The sequence below is a fragment of the Carassius gibelio genome, chromosome A24, assembly GCF_023724105.1.
Source record: "Carassius gibelio isolate Cgi1373 ecotype wild population from Czech Republic chromosome A24, carGib1.2-hapl.c, whole genome shotgun sequence".
Taxonomy (NCBI): domain Eukaryota; kingdom Metazoa; phylum Chordata; class Actinopteri; order Cypriniformes; family Cyprinidae; genus Carassius; species Carassius gibelio.
The window spans coordinates 9,600,305-9,615,535 of NC_068394.1; the positions used below are offsets into that span (position 1 = coordinate 9,600,305).

General features: G+C 35.9%; 1 protein-coding gene across 1 annotated transcript in view; it reads left to right on the forward strand.

Annotated features, from left to right (window-relative positions):
- The first annotated feature begins 1,825 nt into the window (after positions 1–1,825).
- Positions 1,826–15,231, forward strand: part of LOC127946326 (CTD small phosphatase-like protein) — a 35,757-nt gene continuing 22,351 nt past the window's right edge. Inside the window, exon 1 of the mRNA XM_052542825.1 lies at positions 1,826–2,236. Coding sequence (XP_052398785.1) covers positions 2,161–2,236 — 76 coding nt within the window. The 5' untranslated portion in view covers positions 1,826–2,160. The remainder of the gene's footprint in view (positions 2,237–15,231) is intronic.

Genomic DNA, 15,231 nt, shown 5'->3' on the forward strand with positions numbered 1-15,231 from the left:
ACCACAACTTAAGTGCTCGAACCAACAACCATAGGGTTAGGAGTCAAACTCTCTTACCACTAGGCCACGACTTCCCATGATGGGGTTCAGCTAATACAGTACACCCAATTATGAATGATGTAGAATTAGAGACATGAGTAGTTCAGGATATTACTATTAATAGGGTTATGATATCAATCAAAGTCATTATATATGTGGGACACTAGCTGTCAAAGCTTCAATGGACTAGCAGCCAAATTGTAATAATAAAATAATTATTCATGATGTACCCTGCCCAAGACTAAAACAAAGTAAAGGTATACTGGATCAAAGGCAGTTGTTAAAATTAGAACAAATCTGTGATTATAATTTACTTTTGTTTTCAGTTTTTACTGTGAGGTGAGGAAAAGCACATTGTTTTCGCTTTGTAGCATTCTTCATTTGCTTAATTTCGAAGCTCTGTTAAAAACATCTGCTAAATGGTGCTTTTGTCCATCGTGTAAACGTATAAATAATTACTCAATTTACGGTTCGACCACAAGATGTCACTATAAGCGTACATTTAAATAGTGCCTCAACTTGATCAACTGTGGAATAACAATAAACAGTGAATCTATCAGTTTATTTATTCTAAAGCCATTCGCCACAAACGCTAACATTTCTTTTCATTAAATATATTTACATAAACGTAATCTATTAGTTATATACCATTAATAACCTATTTCTATTCCATATGTAGTCAGAATAAAATTCATAATTTTTTTTAATGTTATCTTTTGACTTAAAATAGAATAAAAGTTTTTTTTTTAATCTAGTAATTAATTAAAAAATTCAACAGCAACGAGGACAAGAACAAGATATTAGCTATATCTGTTGCCAGTATTTATACTTACATAATTTATACTTTTAATATGTATTATCATTTTAAAAAGTGAGTAGAGAAAGTACGAAAATGTTATAAAGTATTGCTGTAGTTGCATTACACAGGCTGACTTATTAAACGTTAAGATCAAACACCCACCTTCATAAAATATTTAGTAACCCTCCCACTTGTTATAGTTTTTCTGGTAATTAGATTTGAAACAGGTTTGAAATTACTTTATGTGAGTTATGCTGTTCTAAGTGAGAGCTAACAGGTACGTATATTCAAACTATATTCAATCTGTTATTTGAACTTTAACAAAAACAAGTCGGAAAACAACAAAGTAAAATTTTAGATTCAACAAACATTAGATTCGTTGTCTTTTTCTTGTTTTAAATGTACAACAAGTCTTAAGTCTTTATAGCTTATGTATTTTTACTGTATATTTTTGCTAGAAATAATTTAATTAGCGTTTTTTTTTAAACAAAAAATACATATATTTAAAAGATTATTTCTGTAGGGCACATTGCATATATTACGTTTAAAAAAGAATATATATATATATATATATATATATATATATATATATATATATATATATATATATATATATATATATATATATATATATATATATATATATATAATTAAGGAATAATAAATTAATCGTTCAAATAAAATTGTATTAAATAATGAATTTATTTATTTAAAATATATATATAATGCTACATTTCTGTAAAGTACCTACATGTAGGCTACGCTACATTTTTGCCAAATTACCATAATAAATAAATAAATTCATATGAAATCATACTTTTTTAAATTTTCATTTCACTTTTTAATGCAGTGTGACTGATATCAAGTAAAAGTAACTGTTGTACCTGTGGTTAGCATGGTTTATTTTTGTAAAGGGTAGTTTCACACGGTCATATCGAGTGTGTGTATATGTGTGTGCGCGTCTATGGTCAGTCTATGGTGCACACACGCGCGCAAGGGGAGAGAAAGCGCGGCTGCAGATGCAGATGCAGATCAGACTCTTTGTTATTTTACGCACTGATCTCCAGTCTCCACAGACCTCAAATCACACTAGAGCTGAGATGGCGCCGACCCCCGCCTTTTGACAGAAGTGCCTCGCCTCGCACCGCTCGCTGTGTGATCGTGAAGTGTGTGTTGCATGTTTACTCGGATGCGCTGGTGAAAGATCGACTGCGCTGTATGGTGCGTCTGCCATCTGGACACACACCGCTAGCTCGCTAGCATCAGGCTAGCTGAAAATTATCAAAACATAAGTGACTGAGGAGGAATAAAATCCCGTTTCCATGGACAACACGTCCATCATTACCCAGGTAGCAAATCCAAAGGAGGAAGAGATCATTTCTTCGTCTCAAGAAAAAGGTAAGGCGAGTGACGGCTGTTTTGCAGGGTTTTTTTTGACTTAATGTTGGATGTTTTTGTTCTGACAGCGGAATCACTGCGGCTTTGCTGCTGATCTCGTAAGACTTTATTAATCTATACGATTTCAAATACTTTTCTATAATATTAAAGACGTGAATTTGACAACAATAATTTCGTCTTCTCCTTACTATTGCTAATGTTTTGTTGTTGAAGTATTAATTGAATCGTTGTTCTTGTTTTTGTTCTTGTTGTGTGTGTGTGTGTGTGTGTGTGTGTGTGTGTGTGTGTACAATTTTTCTTCATGTTTTTATTGGAAATCAACACAAAAATATTGAAAAAGATGTTTGCCAGCTTCTGACTGAATCTCAAAACAAGTGTTTCCAGCCTGCTGCCTTCTGTTCACGGTTTTAAGCAACAACGTGTTTGACATGAATGCACTGTACTTGATCACAGTTATTTTCCTAAGCATCAGAGCAAACAATCTTAATGCCTGTGCTAGAGCCCCGTTAAGCGGATCAAATAATTTAAGTCCACTGAACCTGAAATCAAAACATTGGGCACTGGCTTTGCCATTCTTGGTGTTGTGGTGGTTTGGTATCCGACATGTTTTATGTCCAGATACATACTGTGTAGTAATGAAGTTTTTTTTTTTTAAGTTTTTATAAAAATAAATGTATGGTTTGTGTATCAATTTCTTCATGACAAATCCAAGCATTATTGTACTGGTCAGAAGTGTTGATGGCGTGTTTTACTGTAATCCATCATCAAAGCATTTTCATTTTAAACCATCTCTTCTGGCCTAAATACCAGTCTGCTTCCTCCAGTTAAAAAACCATCCCCTGTTGTCCCCACATTTTAGCCTGAAACAACAGTTTGAAGTTATAAACATCTTCTTGACAAATCTTTAACTTCACAAGATGTTAATTGATGGACTGGAGTCATGAATACTTGTGGATTATTTGTGATATTTTTAGCAGCTGTCTTAATGCATTCTGGCAGCATCTATTCACTGCAGAGAATCCAACTGATTTAATGCAAAATTTCTCCAAATCTGTTCAGATAAAACTCAGATCAAACTCAGATTACCAGTGCTGCATGTTCCTTTTTATGTTCCTTTTTTGTGTTATTTGTCTCAGTTGATTTTCCCTTTAGATTTGCAGAGCTGGCACTTTTCCCAAGTGCTCTTGTCACGTTTTGAGTTGTTGTGGTCACCATCTGAAACCTAATGCTGTTAAATCCCTGATTTTTCTGTTGTGTTGGTTGATTGAAAACAATGTGGTATTAAATTCTAATTAAATTCCAGAGCACTTCCAAGGATCACGCGGAAAACAAACTCCTTCCTTCTTCAGTTATCAGTGGCTTTTTATAATTGCTTCTCCGTTTAACTTGTTCTCAAGAGAGCGTTTAGCCCCATTGAGGTCTTGTGCCTGCTTAAATCAACACAACACACACTAATGTGAGATGAAGTTATGAGATTAGCCCCCCCAAAAAATTAATGTGAGAAAATAAATCGTGCAAATTATTTTCATGTGGCTTTCCGCTGCTTTTCTGAGGATAACGACACAATATAAACATTTTACAGTTACTTAGTGCACAAACAGATGTTAATCCACATGTTGGGGGTCTAACTAGAAGAGAGAGGAGCAGAAGGACAGTGTCAGGTTTTGGGACATAAAGCGATCTCTCACTGCTTCCCTGCAATGGAGTTGGATCAGTTGGCTGAAGATGCCTCCTCTATGAGAGGTCTGCCAGAAAGGATCCACACACACACGAGGAATCCTTCATGTCTTGATATCAGTATCTTCACGAGACATTAGCATACTCTTTGATTTAAGATGAGGCAAGATGCACATCAGATTCAGAGATGATGTATCTTGCAGTAAAATATTGTTTTTCTATGCTCGGCTCAAGAGATTAAGTGCATTGCTCTGTTGGTCAGCCAGGCATATTTTGTTTTTGTAATGAAGTTGTAAAGCAGGGGTCTTAAATTAATCTTAATTTATGCACGTCCATGTTTCAAGAGCAGGAAAGCACACACTCGCAAATCAAGCCATAGCTTGATTTGGGATTATATGAAGAGATTTAAGGTGATTGATGATTGAAAATAAAGAATGTTAAAACATTTCCTGTGTACAGTTTTATCTAAGTTATACAACCTTAAGGCTGGTTCACACGGCAGGATAATTAGGCCGATTTTAGCCCCGATTCACCCCTTCCGACAATTTTAGGATGCTCGGATTATCGTAAAATAATCTGATCAAATATTCCTGCCGTGTGTGGTGTGTTAAGACTGCTCTCCTCTGCTCGGAAGAATGTCGGGACCACTCCGATCTCAAATCGGGGATATCCAACATGTTGGATTTATTTGGCCCGATTTCTTCTCGTGTGTGGTGTCCCCCGAGGACAAACAATCACGCAGACTGTGGACTGTGGCCTGTAGCCAATCAGAAAGCGAGGTGACGAGGCGGTGAGGAAGTACCGGGAAACAAAATCAAAACAGCCGGCGTATATAATATAACAAATATAACAAATACAAATAAAGTCGATGGGCATAACTACATCCACAACTGCAGTCCACCAGAGTACATGGAAACGAATATATGAACATTTATTTCAACGGATATTAATCTGTGTAGTACGTATTAACATTTCTATGAGATAAAACAACAACTAACTCCATATCATGATGTAGCAAGTATAGTCCATGCTCGCGTTGTCTCCACCTCTTTGACCATCGCCTTTTCTTGTTTTTTTTTTTCGTTAAAAACAAATCACAAACTATATGCCACTGCATCCTCTTCGTCCGCCATGATTGTTTACTCTGAAGTCACGTTTGATCTCGAGGGATTTTGCGAGATTTCCCGTCTGACCTGGGAATGCTCGGGAGTCAAATCGGTTTGTGTGTGATGTGTTGATATTGCCGTGTGGCTGCACACCACACACTGAACGACCAAAACTGTTAGACCAGTGATTTTTTATCGCCGTGTGTGGGGTCTCTCAGGTTTGGAAAATCGGCCGACAATTTTAAAATCGTCCCGTGTGAACCAGGCCTTACATTGCCTAAATCTGGGTGCAAATGGTACAACTTATAATAATCCTTTACAATTGTTGCTTGTAGGGCTGTCAAAAAAATATTCAAATTTCAAATATTCATCAAATTTTAAATAAAAATCCAAATTCGAATGCAACGTTTTAAATGTGCGTTCAGGAGGCAGCCTTATCAGTAGCGCATGAGATGCGATGATGATGTAAGCGTCATTGCATTTTAATATTTTTGTTAGTCCATCCAGTTGAAGCCACTAGATGCGCCGCTGCTGCACTGTTAATTTCAAATATTGTGGGAAAGGAGAACATCATCGCGGAGAAGATCTTGTTTACGTCAAAACTGAAACCAAGCCGTTTCGCATTTTTCGTACATTTTCTAGAGGGACATCTATCACCGTTGCACTCGCGTCTCGCACAATACAAAAGCTATGCAAAATGAATGCAAGTAAACTCTGAAAAAACATATCTTCAGAGACTTAATGGAGGTTTTTTTTCCAATCTGCTACAATATCAAAACTGACCACCACAAATAGATTTCTATAATCAATTTTTACCTATCATGTATTCTCAGGGACTCGAACCTCCAATCTTGCGCTTGATATCGCAATCCTCTACCAATTGAGCTACAGGAACACTAATAAATAGGAGAGAAGATAAATGCTAACTGAAATTATGCATATTCAATTTTAATATAATTCGAATTTTGATAATATTTATTTATTTATTTGAGTTTTCAGCCATTTTGACAGCCCTAGTTGCTTGTCTGTTTGAACATGATCCAAGCTATAAGAAGGAATCTAAGTTGTCATTGTCATTAAAAAATTGTTCTAAACAAACATACGCAAGAAGACTTGTCCAGAGTTTTACATCATCGATCCGTGACAGAAAAAAGATGTAGACGTGTGTGGAAAAAGTGGTGGTTTATTATTGTCGCAAATACGGACTGTGCTTTAAAACTTTTATTTGGGGTAAAATTTGATTGCAGTGTTCATTATCTGACTGTTGGTGAACATGTCAAACTAGAGATCAAAGACTACAGATTTTGGCCTAGGATCAGAATCTTTTAGGATTTGCTAAAAAAATTTCGGAAAGCCAAATTGTGGCCAAAATCGCACTTAAAACCCTAAAACAAACTACAGAAATGGATGATTTAAAAACATCTTCACAACTCAACTAATCCACAAGTTTTAACTGAAGAACTAATATAAGTGCATTTATTTATAAAATTAAAAGCATTTAATCGAGACTTTTTGTACTTTTCAAACAAGGAGGAATTAAAAATTTTTTTTTTGGAGATAATCAAAATTGCACCACAAATGCTGTCAATGAAACTTCACTTGTATTGAATCTGGAAGTTTCCTTCAACTTGAAATGTTGTTTTTTAAATGAGAAGTCTAGATGGTTTACGCACTGTGACCTTTCATATAATAAAGATACATTTAATGACACTTAAAACAACTTTGCTTGATGCAACAAGAACATGGCCAAGAATTCCCATCGCCTTTGCGGCTTTTGATATTTAGAGCTTTCTGTGGGATAACACTTAAAGAATCTCATGAACAGACGCCTCTGTCTCCTAGCTATGACTCAAAGGGATAATGAAGCGTAGCTTTTGAGGTTTGTCATGCAGAAGCGCAACCTCCCCTTTCAAAAATGAATCTTTGCACACCCGTCCACTCATATGATGCAAATCTTCCCTAACCCAGTGGCCTTGGATGTTGGCCACACTTGCTGAATATTTTAAAGCCAGATGGGGCTTTTTTCAGAAACCTATTGGTTTCATTGTAAGCACAGAAGCGTCTGACAAATGCATGTCGTGTTTGGAGTACGGTGTTGGTGCTGGTGCTTATAGATTGCACCTTTATGCATAATGGATAGAGTTTAATGAAGTTGGCATTGGAATCACATTGCTGAGGGTTTCAGGACAAATGCCGTCACAGGTGATAAAGTGAATCTGGTTGGAGACACAGATGATGGATGAGGTCATGGAGACTTTTAGGGCTTGTTAAAAGCTTTTTACTCTTAAGTCTCTAAGAAAAAATGGCCAGTCAAGGTTAAGTCGTCTCCTTGCCACTTTATTTGGGAATACTCTCTCATTTTGCATTCTTGTTGCAGTCTTAGCCTTGCACAACGAATGCGCTCAGGTGTACAGTCTGCAGGCCTTTTTTGGTCTCTGAGTGAACAGCAAATTACAAATATGTGCTCAAAATTCCGGTTGATTAGAGTACACATTACACACAGGCTTTGTTTTGTCTGCCCACAAAAAATTCATGTAGCATAAGCGTTATTGAATTGGCCAGCTAATGTCAGGAAGTCCCTGTATCATCCATCTCTGCTTGGCATCAAGTCTTTTACTGGATCATTGTTATGGTTTATTAGCAAATTTTTCATTGTTTATTTAGATTTTCTTCCTACCATATATAGGGATATGCCACAGTGCCAATATCAAAGTTCTGTACTATTTTGGTAATACAAAAAAAGTATAGAATTTTACAAATGATAATGTACAGTATGAAAAACTAAATAGTTTACATTTAGCATATTGTTAAATTTATTGTGTTTAAAGATTAACTTTTAAGTGAACTTTAGATGACGGCGAATATAAGTGAAATCTAAAAATATGGGAAATTATAACACATCAAATGATACTAACAAATGAAATAAAACTGTAATATTGGCCCTTGATCAAAATTGCACATCCCTACTCTTATAAATCTTTTATGCTACAGTAAAAACGCTAATATTGTGAAATATTATTATTATTCTTATTTGGAGCTCAAGAAACATTTCTTCTTCTTATCAATGTTAAAAACAGTTGTTCTGTTGGTGTAAACTGCAAAACTGTTTTTTTAATTTCAGAATTTTTTGATAAATAGAAAATATAAAAGAACAGCATTTTTTTATGAACTCTTTTACTCTCACTTTTAATTGATTTAATCAATCATTTGTGAATAAAAGTAAAACAACTTATATATAAAGTTATATAAATGGAATAATTGTATTTAATTATATGTTATATACACTCTCTCAGAAATGTTGCGTCTTTAATTCCTCTTCTATAAAGCAACAGTGCTAAGTCTTAGACATTCATACGGATCTCTATGATTAATTTAGGTGAGTGACATATTTAACAGTAAGGTGCTCACTTCATTGAGGAGACATTCTATAAGGACATCTCTGGGTTCTCCCATCATGCTCTGCTATCTATAAATAGCCTTTTGGTACACGATGTGCTAATAGAGTTCAGAAGGAAGATTTTTCTCCGCCACTTGAAGGCTATCCTGAGGCTCCGGCATGCCCTCATAGGATGGGATTGAATTGAATCAAATGCACTGCAGTGCTTGATGCTTTGGTGTTGCATTGCACCCGGACTGGCCAGCTTTGCTCTAATAAGTCTTTACTTTGTAAGGTATCATTGGATAAGCCGTTTTCCTTAATCAGATTAGGAAGCGTCTGAGCATGGATGTTTATCCCCACACAGCTCACACCACCTGTCAATAAAAGCAGCCTGGCACCTCCTAAAATCTCATATTTCACCAAAGAAGAGCCACCAACACTGTGCTCCATATGCAATGGGGAATTGTCACCTTGCTCAATAGCAAAAGAACATACAGATATTTTTTTTTTTTGCTTCACTTCCTAAAGTGACAGTTTAGAAATTGGCTCAATTAGTTCTCAGTGTTATTAAAAAAAAGGACTCTATACTGTAACTGGAAGATCTTGGTGGCTTGGAGAAGGTTGAGACTGAAAATCGGGAGCTTGAGGCACTTGTAAGAAACAGTCCTTATTAAAGATCAGGCCCTCTGTCAAAGGCCTCAAGGGTCTTTAGTTCTCTTTTAAAGACACTCTTTCTCTCTGTAATTGGTAAGATCATCTCAGAAGACTTCATCACTGAATGCTCAGTGAATTTGAGGCTTCTGGAAAGCTGCATGAATACTCTTGGTGGCCTGGCCAGCCAGAAGCCAATCAGGGTCAGATAGAGTGGGTGGGCTTCTCTTCCGCTTGTGTAATGATACCCACTGGCACCCTCCTGAGTGTGTGTTTATGTGTTGGTGTATGTTATGTTAGTGTGAATGTGTGAAATACTATGTCTCCCTCAGTCTTTCAGTATTTAGCACCTCATTAGACTTTGAGAGTAGCAGTAATAAATGTGTATGTTTGTGTTCGCTGTGTTATTTAAGCAGCAGATCTCTTGTGTGTTGTTAGAGCTTTGCTTCTGGTTTGTTTTGGACTGAATGTTCATCCACATTCCAGAAATAGTGCAGAGAAGGCATTCAGTGCCAGAAATAATACTGTATTTTCTTTAACATTTATTTTTCTGTCACAAAACTATTTATTAATAATTTAATTAATGTTTTAATTAAAACATACATACATACGTAAAAAAATTTGTTTACTTAAAATTTAGATTTTTTAATCCTGTTATTTCTTATTGATGGTTTAATTTGGTTTTTGCAAACAGTGAAGCCGTTTTTGTGGGAGGAGTCTATCTGGAGGCGGAGTTTTAAAGTAGCGGCCTGTGGAAGCCATAGAATAAAAGTATAAAAAAAAGTAATTTCTGACCTTTTTCTTGCAATTTCTGTTGTGCTGCAGTTTTCATTTGATTACATTTTTTTAAATCTTAATAAAGTTAATAAAATAAAACATTAACAATTTAAATAATGTTGTCATTTTTCACAGATAAAAAAAGAATGAATTTAATATGGATCCAGAAAAAATACAAATAAAAGATTTCAATGGTCCCAAAAACAAAACAAATTTTTTTTTTTTATGAAATTTTATGTATTTTATGATTTCAATTAAATTGACATGCTTTTCGGAAAAAAAAGATATTAATTAAGGGAAAAATAAAACAGAAAAAAAATAGGGTCTCAAGTTTTCTTTTATGTACAAGTATTTGTTGATGCATTCAGGCCCATTATAACAGTATGACCTTCCATTATAATTACATTACACTGTAGGTGACTTTGTTTTCACAGTAGCAGAAACAGCCGTTTCCTCCAGCTGAGAGAGTCTCAGTATCAGACTTTACCGACATTTGCTCTGTGGGCAGTCAGAGGTCCCTTGGGCTCAGAGTGCTTCTCTCTGTGAATGTCTCTTAAACTGGGTATAATGGCTCAAGCTCACTCCATTCGCTGAGAGTTAATAGTGGCTTGGAACAGAAGATTGTCAAACGCAAACAACATTGAAGCAGGCTGGGACATGACCAAAAATGCTGTGATAATGCTGAAACAGTTTCAGGCACTGTTGCCTTTTGAATCCGATCACTTTAAGCTGGTGGGTCTGTGGTGAATGGATATTGTACTCACAGACACAGAGGCTCCTACACTCCAATCGACTGTTTTTATAGATGCTTGCTAAGGCAAGCGTCAATATTGTTATAGCTCATATTTCTAAAAGTTTGAGCTTTGAACTTTGCAGCATGATCCTTCCCACACATTTGTGCTACAGATGTGAATGATACCTCAGATGATTTTCCTTGCTTGAAGAATTGGCCTAGAAAATTCTATGGACGTACATTGCAGAAGAGAGTCAATTCATATTTAAAACCAAAATATCATACAGACTTGGGAGTAGGCTCTTTTTATTTGGTCTATTAAGTTGCTACCAAAAACCCATTAACTACCACATAACGACTTGTTAAAACCCACTCAGAACACCTTAGCAACTGCATAGCCATGCCCTGGCAACCATCCACACCACTAGTAACATGTTTTCTAAGGTCAAATCTACTTACGTTTTATTCTTTGAATCTTAACCAGTAAGCAAGCACCCTAGCACCACATAGCAACAAACATAAAACACTTGTTTTTACCCTAGCAGCTGCATAGCAATGCCTTCGCAGCAATCCAGAACCCAGTAACAACATGCCAGTTTCTTATGTATAGTCAATCCCAATCACATTTTCTTCTTTTGATCCAGACTAGAGAGTGACCACCCAGAACACCCTAGCAACTGCATGAAAGCATGCTAAAAACCCTCAAAATAACTTGACGACCACATAAGAATGGCCTGGCAACCATTGACAACTCTCTAGATAAAAGTAGGTAGGCTTTGTTTGGTCAATCCAACTCAAATTGCCTTTTTTTGATCTGGACCTCTAAGTAACCACCCAGAACACCCTAAAACACTCAGAATACCTTAGTAACTGCAGAGCAACACCCTGACAACCATCCACAACAGCTTAGAAACGTGGTGGGAGGGTTTGTATGGTCAGTCCTACTCACATTTTCTTCTTTTTATCTGGGCCAGTAACCAACCTTTCAGAACAACCTGGCAACCCATTAGCAACTCTTTAAAACAGCCCAGAATGTCTTAGAAAATGCATACAGTAGCAATGCCCTGACAACCATTTATTATAGACTAGCAACATGGCAACAGGTTTTGCTTTGATTTGGGCCTGTAAACTTCCCAGAGCACCCTAGAAATCTCAGCAATGCCTTAGCAACTGCATAGCAAAACCCTGGCAACCGTCCATAACACTCTAACAATGTGGCAGCAGGTTTTGTATGGTCAAGCCCACTCATATTTTCATAAAATCAAGGATTTTGAGAAGTTTTCATTGACAGCGACTTTGAAACATGAAAACAACATGATGGGTGGGTGGGATTGAACATTTAAAATCCAGATCACCTGCTGTTAAATACCATCATGTGCATTACCTGCTTAGCCACATCTCTCACTAATATACCCATTTTTTAAATGTTTTACCTAAATATAATGTCATAATTATCATGCTCCTTAATTTCATTTTCACAAAGGAAATTCCCATTTTCTTTGTGAAAAGTCACTTCTGAATAGAATATTTCAAGCCTAGTTCAGTAAAATAATGCCAGAGCATGAATGAAATCTGAGAGAGTGTCTGTTGAGTCTTCAAAGTGAAGGGTGAACTGCATTTAACAGTGAGCTTGTCTCCTGAGAGATGTATGAAGTGGAGCAGTAGTGCTGTAGGGCAATGTTTGCGTATGGAAATGGCATGATTGCCTGCTTTCAGCAGATGGGAACCACACCACTAACCTGCATATGACCACTGATTTTCTCCGACTTAAATAACAGGGATGCCCCAGCCAAACTTAGAAACGGCATTCTGTATTCCAGTCATGGGGAATCCACCCGTCAATCCAGGCACTTTTATTTGCATAAAAATCAGCTTACAGGCACACGTCGCTTTGTCAGACTGTCATTTTTCACCAATGTGCCCTTTTTGCAACAGTCCCGGGAGACTTTGCCTGGATCGGATGCTAATGTCAGAATCAGTATGACACAGAGACAGAGCGTGAAACATATTGTGTGCAGTAGTCCTACATCTGCTATCTCCAGTCTTTTTCTCCCTCCCACCTCATCTGCTCTGCCTCCGCTTTTGCAAATCAATGTGGGACATGTTGTGTAACAGGGTTGAATAGTCACATCTCTCTTGTTATTTTCAGCAGATAATTCCAAGTGGCCTGTCACATCTTTGGTTTCTTCAGCTGCATTAACGTGAACTTTCTATTTTATTACAGTATGTCAATGCAGCGCACATTTATGATTGTCAATTAAAATTAAAACCATATAAATACATCATTTTAAATAATACAAACGTTAACTGAAATAAAGTCTAAAATGGTTTTTCAGCTTTTTGCAAAGGCAGTATTCCTCGTTTAGCTTAGGTTGAAGTACTAATATAAACTAAACACACTAAACTATATAAACATTTAAAAACAAAAAACAATGAAAATGACGAACACACAACAAAAAAGCCTAAAACTTTACCTAAAATTACAATGAAAATAGAAAAATCGAACTCAAAATATATAATAAAGTAACGCTGGTGCACATAGGGGTTATTTTTAATAAGCACAATAAATGATTTTAAAGCTAATTTCTAGGAATGCACAATATATAAGTACCTTTTTTCAGATTTTTATTTAAAATATCATATATCAGTTTCTATTTACATTGAATAACATTTTGTACATATAATATGAATAACATAATGCAAGCTCATTTATTAATGCTATTTTTACATTTAGATTACCAGTGACGTCATTTAATGCTTATTTAAAGCTTTGAAAACCCTAAAAATGTAATAAAACTGTTAAATTGACAAAAAAAAAATCTACATTTATTTGTAGCATTTAGTTTTTAATTTATTTGATTAATATAAAATGGTATTTATTAATTGTCAATCACAACATTTTAAATCAATATTGATTTATCTTTAGTATTTTAAATTGGCATAAGTGGATTTTTTTCTGTTAATTTATTTTGCCTTTGTGTAAATAATCAAGTTATAATTAAGTGTCTGAGATTGATGAGATCTTATTTTATAATTCTTAAATTCTGCTATACATCACAACACCTGCATTGTAGAGCTGCAACTAACGACTATTTTTTATGTCGACTAATCTAACGATTATTTTTTCGATTAGTCGACTAATCTAACGATTATTTTTATTACAATAAATAATTAATCTAATGTTCTTTTTTTAAATTAACTAATGAATCCTTTGGATAACTTTACCAAAAAAAATATAAGTACAACTTCTAATATCATCATTTATAATTTCAGCCTTTATTCATTTTCAACTTATGTGGTTGAAGTTTTTACAGTATAAAATAAATAAGAGGCAAATAAAATTATTTTACTATGGTAAATATGAGCTTATGATAGCATTTATAATTAAACCACAGTAGCCATATATTTACAGTTGTCTGAGACGTCATGAAATGTTCTTTAGCATCACAAACCATAAAATGTAGTCAGGGTGGTTCTGCTATGGTTTAGCATGGTTTCCAGAGATCTGGAGCTGATTCGGGGTAGCTCGGTGGTCTGTGACTGTTGTCTCGCGGCGCGCTGTCTTTTAAGGGGCCGTTCACATATCACGTCTATTGCGCGCTCAAGTTCGTTATTTCCAATGTAGGCACGCGATAAGCGCACTCATAATGGAAGCGACGCGAACTTGGTGCGACGCACTCGTTTTTTCCAGGCGCGTCTGCACCGCATCGAGTTAAAAAAATCTCAACTTTTCAGAATGCCGCAAGCGCAAGAATATCAGACCTGAACCAGGAAGTTGGTCACCAGATCACACGGTATCCAGTTAAACCGTAACACCAGAGAGCGCCAAGATGTTTTCCTCTGAGGTGCTCGCGCATCGCAGTTGTGCTGCCGTGGTTCACCATATCGGTTTTACAAAGGGAACAAAGGGCCATTTCATTTGTCCTCTGTTTAAAGTATTCACATACTTTTGATAACAGTGGTCTCTGTTTTTGTGATAGAATGCAACTTTCTCCATTCCCAGTATGCCATTACGCGAGATGTAAACAAACAAGGTGTGTTCGACATCGGCTGCGGCTGGATGCAACCGATCGGCGAGAGTAGCCGCGTGCAGGTGGGGAGGAGCTGAAAACGGAGATATGAAGCCGGACACGTTGTGGCTCCCGTAGTTTGCTGCAATTACGTCAGTCATGGCAGATCACGTGGCGATTGCTTACTTGATCGCGTTTAAATGTGTGTATAAGTGGTGTTTTGGAAGGGTCTTGAATGTTGTTAAGTTGAAGTTAGAGCAAATTGTTAGTAGTTTGCTAACCACATGCAGGTGAAGTATAAACACAGCAAAATAAACTAAAGAATATGAAGAAACCAAACAAATGGAGGAACATAATGTATCATGTATCATTTGTATATGGAGCATACATTTATGACCACATTAGATTGTATGTTTTTAAGATTAATATTTTAGTTATTAAAAATGCTCATTTGAATAGGTTATGCTGCTGAATACTGTAAAGGGTCTGTATAAAAAAGAAAGTCATGCAAAATAAACATACACAAACTTTATATTAACAATAAAGTAAATACAGTAAAACAATATTTAATAAATATGATTTATAAGATGAAGATGACATAAAAACGTATTGAACTGTTTTAAAAGTCCATATGAGAATTTCTGAAACTGAAGTCGACTCTC